Source organism: Montipora capricornis, chromosome 5, assembly GCF_036669925.1.
Source record: "Montipora capricornis isolate CH-2021 chromosome 5, ASM3666992v2, whole genome shotgun sequence".
Taxonomy (NCBI): Eukaryota; Metazoa; Cnidaria; class Anthozoa; order Scleractinia; family Acroporidae; genus Montipora; species Montipora capricornis.
The window spans coordinates 20,126,068-20,131,783 of record NC_090887.1 but is presented as its reverse complement, the minus strand read 5'-3'; the positions used below and the strand labels follow the sequence as shown (position 1 = coordinate 20,131,783).

Genomic DNA, 5,716 nt, shown 5'->3' with positions numbered 1-5,716 from the left:
TTTTTTTGTCAGATGTGAGTTTAAAGGCTGCTCCTCCCACATTTAAATACATTTTAATCCATTATTACTATTAGGGACGGAAAATCGGTGTGGTTTGTGAACTTCGCCTTATCTCTATTTGGATATCTGAATTTTCGCTTAACTCGATTTACCAATAGATATTTTACTTAAAACATCTTTTACGCATCTAAGATAGCAAACTCGAGCGTTTTGTATTTTAAGTGGAAGGACTTTCCTTGACGCAACCTATGCCTTTGATGTTATCCGCCTCTGTTGCAGCTGTTGTCAATAATCAAACTTGTTGAGGGAAAAGTATGTCTTTTGTAATAAGTAGTAATTCAAGATTTGTTGAATTCATGTGTCGTGGGGCTCGAAATATGAAAGAGGACAGGATTTAACTGTCGCTTATCATTTTATCCCGCAGTGTTTTTTTTTTTTAATATCATACCATTGAACCCTCAACCATTGCGTACAACACCGCAAACAGAAAGCTATAGCTAAACTTTGTAGTTAGAATTTTATCAAGCAAAATCAAAGTTCATATCAGATGGTCGAAGATGATATGCGAGTCATTCAGTTTAAAATTGTCCTTGGGGCACGGCGTCTTTTGCGATTTCATGGAAGTTAGAGGAAAAATGTCGTGTTGAATACAATGACTTTTTGGCCTCGGGTGAAAAAAAAAGACTTAAAATAATTAGACTAGGAAGTAAAAAATTGATCCAACGGAAATCAGGCAGTTTCCAACCCTTCTTGAAAAGAAGAAAAACACAGATATTGCGTGTCAATTTGGCATAAAAAATTGGCAGATGCAGAATCGTCTGGTGTTTGATACAGTTAATAGAAGCCGATAATTTTCATGTAGGGTTACCCCTAAAAAAATATAGAGTTCTAGTCAGATCACACCTAACATTTTGAGTCTAAGATTAAGCAAAACAACTGTTATGCGCTTATTTACGGCTTTCTAGTTCGTTACGTGGAGAATACAGGCAAGAGCTCTTTTGTATCGCATTCGTTTTTTCCCAGAGTAATAAAAATGAAGAACATAGGTGAACTTATCAACTCATCTATCGTGTTTTCTTCCTAGTCAGTAGAAGTATCCGTCGCGTCATATCTACCCCCAAAATGCGTGAATAAGTAAGGGAAAAAGAATATTTTGAAAACTTCTAAGTATCATTAAACGAGACGCCTCGATAATTATCATACGCCGTTAAATGCAAAACTAATTATTATACCCCGCAGGTTTCAATTTATACCGCATCTGAAAAAAATAAAAATAAAAAAATCACGGATCGCAGAGAGGTCTCGAAGGTGTACTGGAGAGTCCCTTTTCAGTCAGCTCTGATGGTGCAGCAAGCTTATCTTAATTAAAAGCGTGAGTTGGTGTTTTCAAAGCAATTAAGTCTGCCATGAGTTCCTTTCCTGTGTTCACGATAGCGCAAAAAAACAACATAAACATAGCATCTAACGAGAGACGATCGAGAAACGTTGAACAGTACTTTGGCGTGGGCGGTGTCACAGCGTCTCTGTCGGTAGTCGTCATAACTACTAATTTAAACTTGTTTATCTACTTTGGCGAAGGAGGTTTAAAGGGATCCTAACTTTTCTCAAGGGACCTCTGAATTAAAATTGCCATATCATCAAAGGCAAGAACAAACAAAAACAGTGATTAACTCGAGGAAAGAGGCTTTTAGAATTGACCTCATACGAGACAGGAGGTGCAGAGCACAGCTCTCGACTTTGTGCTTCCTTTATCCGGTTGTCTTTTTCCCTTCTTCTTTTTGATTTGTGTCAGAAACACCGCGAGTTCTTCTTCGTTAATAAAAACACCCTACATCAATCACTTTTCCCCATAGCCTTGGGCGAAGAAGGAAACGCGATCGCTTTATAACACGCAGTGTTGTTTATGCGATGTTGGATTGAAGGGCATTAAACTCATTTTTGGAGGAATCAAAGTGAATTCTCTTTGTGCACGAATCCCGTGACTTGAAAGGCGCGCATGAAAGCATGAACACAGGCGCGCGAATGTATAATAGAGCGCCTGAAAAGTTATTTATGTGTTTATAAAACAGATCCTGTGGGAGTACCGGCTTGTCAAAAAGCTTCCCCTTTGATTATTTCAATTATCTGAATATGACACCCAAACGGCGACTTGCAGGAAAACGTTTCACACTCTAATGAAGATTAAGGAGTTAAATAGGACTGGGTTTGGTCGGTGAAGAGGGTTTAACAAGCAGACGACTGGAAAATAAGCAGTTTGTCCCTTCATAATGGGTCCTGCTTGAATGAATTCAACTTGAAATTGGTGTCAAAAACACTTGATTCAAGTTGGTAAGCTTGCGAGTATTAAAGCGTTTCTCCTTGACTAGAATTTATTCCTTTCTGACATCCTTTCCAAAAGATTTGCCCAAGTCGACTGATCAAGTCATCCACAACAGGCTTACAAGTCGACATGCGTTAATATACTGCTAACTGTAAAAAAAAATGTTACCAAACTCAAATAGACGCGTATTGTCGCTGCCTAGATTTTTTCGAGGCTTGTTGAAACAAAAACCTAAAAAACAGCTCTTCTTGCTTTTAAAAATAAAATTGGTTGGGACAGATTTGATAGCAAACTACTTTGCTGCCAAATTTCAAACATGGAACCTGTTTCGTGGCTTATTAAATTTCGAGTACAGGTCATTGATTTTCTATAGAATTACGATGAATGCGGTCAAGATCACAGGGTACGGTAATATTCACTGTAGAAACCATGTTCTATTTTAAGCAAACCATTTCAAGTGCTATTGTGAAATTAACGCATTTTAAGTGCTTTGTTTAGCGTCCAACATCGCCGCACAAAGGTGAAATTTTGAGCTTAAATCCCTTTGGCAGGATAGCCTTCGAGATTTTACTAAACATAGGTTTACTGCTTACATACCATTTGATAATAAAGCAGTTAACGATACAGTGATCACCGGAATCATTGAAATATCGCGATCGGAAAAGGATAACAATTCAACAAAATACATAACCAGTGATCGAGTGTTTGTTCTAAAAAGCTATGGCTTAACATAAGCGGGAAGCGAATGGAACAACTGTGCGTTTGAGTGCCTCACTTGTCGTGATCATCACCAGCAGAACTGAACAGGCCATTAAGAGCGTCCCGTCGAGAAGCCATTGTAGTCGTTAATCGGAACTCAGTGTTTGCCGAAAACTTAAGTTATCTCTGTAATGATATAGGGAAATAATTCCCTCTCGAAAAAGAACACAGATTTCTCGATAATAATATGAAGAATCCTTTGTTTGCTATATCACAAACATACAGCTTTTAAAGCAATACTCTTTAATTTAGTGTTTGAGGTTCAGCTTAGCTCAATGAATTTCAAGACTTTTATGTACACTTTAATTGTAAATAAGCCGAACTTGTGTTCAAAGAGTTTCCACGGTCAATTAAATAACTTAAAACATGCTGTTGACTTTAAATACACCTCAACAGCATTCGAACTTTTGTGATATATCATACTATAAAAGTGATTTCTGCGATTGCCACCAAAAGAGAGTCAGTTCTCTGTATTCAAGGTTTCTTATTTAAGGATGGCACTTGCCTATCGTGTGGACTTATTAAAGGCTCTCGATCTACGAGACAAATAAGCCACCAGAAGAGTTTGTTTCGGCGAAAATAACATTCTCAAATTTGGAAATTGTATACCTTCTTATTACTAGATCTTACTACACCGACGCTGTCAAAAATGGACAGCATCTGAATTGATGGTCTACACCTCTCACAAAGGCGTCCCAAGACTTCGATTTGTGTTTTTAAAGGATTTTCATTTACTGGAACTGTTAATAAAGGACTTGATTTTTATGATAAGTATCCTACTTTTTTACCAATGTATTGTCAACCGAGGCTATGCAACCTTCTTAATCTCGATATTATTTTCAGAAGTGTTGCAAGAACGTCCACTTTCGCCGCCGATGTTGACAGCTTTACCTTGCTCCTTCTCGTCTTTTTCCGATTCGCCTTTCTTCACTGTGTCATTATTGTGAGTTTTAACGTGTTTGGCCAGGTGATCACTTCGCATGAATCGTTTATTGCAGATGGGGCAAGTGAATCGTTTCTCGCCCGTGTGTGTTCGAAGATGTCGCTGCAGCTCGTCAGAACGTGTGAAACGTTTGCCGCAAAACAACCAGTTACATACAAATGGCCGCTCACCTGTGTGCCATCGGAGATGAGCTTTAAGATGCGACGTTTTTCCGTAAACCTTACCACAACCGGGAATGTGACAAATGTGTTGAGTTTTCTTTCTAAATGGTGCCCCAGTTGCACTGAGTCTCTCGTTGTCCTGGCAGTTGGGGCAGTCACATGTCGCCCGACCCGTGTATCGCCGAGTCGCCCGCGCTGTTACGCTTTGTGTTGAAGGCAATAACCCTGGTGTGCCGCCAGGGAAATATGAAGGTCCATCTATGTAAGTTGGGAGCGAAGCTTTCATGGGATCCGATCCAAGACAGGGAGGGGGTAGAAAGTGAGGATGACTCGCCACGGAAACCGCAGCAGGGATAGATATACTTCCTGAAGAGTAATCGTGTGGCAGTCCTGTGAAATGAGTTAGAGATGAATGAAACGAGCCGCCAGACACACTTGAAGAATCTAACCAGGCTGGATTGCCATGAACTTCCCAAAACGCTTGCCGTGCCGTGGCTTGAGCGTGTGGCTCTAGAGGCGGCTTAAACCAAGGCGAGTTGTCATATGGATGAGGCATGCGTGGATACATGGACGCTTCAATAGAGGCGGAATGTACGCGGCTCACTGATGCTAGAGCCAATGGATCAGTGAGCGAATTATGGCTGGATGAATAGCTCTGACTTGGGAGAAAGCTTTCGTGGTTTTGTGTGCTTAAGGACTCACTGGTGGGCATAAAAGCCGATGGCAGATTGGAATACAAAGAGCTATCAGCTGCTCTTGTGCGCTGTAGAGGCAAAGTGCTCGGTTGTTTCCAGTGATAAAATCCTTTTGCCATTGTTAAGTCGGAGACCGGCGAAGTGGTTTGTTGTCCTATTCTGCTACAAGTCGCTGCCAGCATTGCCAGGGTTGTCCGCCTGGATAGTATTAGGTTGTCCGGCTTCTGAAAGAAGTACAAAATCAAACGTGTACAGCTCAAGGAGATCGTATTAGCGCGCGCGCGTTTAGTAATCAGCTTAACTTGCTAATCAAATCACGCTAAATTCCAGTACAAATACAACGACACAAACCTGACAATGAAGCTTCTTGCTCATAGATTGAAGCTCGGTTTTATACTAGGCTTTTTACAGCCGTTATTTTGTCGAGAAGTTGATAATCACTATGTCCGCCCTACGAGTATTCCTTAGGCTGTTGATTCAATTCACCCTAAGTACGAATCCTTTTGAGATGCCGCCAGTGGTAATCACAGCCAATCAGCGATGCAGAAGTGCCCTTCATGACACAATGTGATTGAATGATAGGGATTTGTTGATATCTAATAAGTCGCTCCAAATGGAACTATTATAAGTAGCCAATCTATAACTTCACCGACAATTACAATACTGTCTATAGCCCACAGGCTAGGGCTGGACTTAAAGTTCCAGCCAGCCACAATTTCTCAGTAATAAGAGCTCGCTGAAAAGCTTTCAGCTGCAACGAAGTTTTCGAAATCTTCTTACTTCGCGTAGCGTTTTGTGTGGATGGAGTTTGCCTTCGTCACATTTTAAATCAATACTG

General features: G+C 40.4%; 1 protein-coding gene across 4 annotated transcripts in view; it reads right to left on the bottom strand.

Moving 5' to 3' along the window:
- Positions 1-3,262: 3,262 nt before the first annotated feature.
- LOC138049866 (transcription factor Sp9-like) overlaps positions 3,263-5,716 on the bottom strand; it is a 9,205-nt gene continuing 6,751 nt past the window's right edge. For 2 of the 4 annotated variants that reach the window (XM_068896333.1, XM_068896334.1), the window contains exon 2: positions 3,263-5,102. In XM_068896333.1, the coding sequence (XP_068752434.1) occupies positions 3,888-5,060 (1,173 nt within the window). In that variant the 5' untranslated portion in view covers positions 5,061-5,102 and the 3' untranslated portion in view covers positions 3,263-3,887. Of the gene's footprint in view, positions 5,103-5,229; positions 5,353-5,716 lie in introns of those variants that run through there. The other 2 variants (XM_068896330.1, XM_068896331.1) reach the window with 2 other exon arrangements.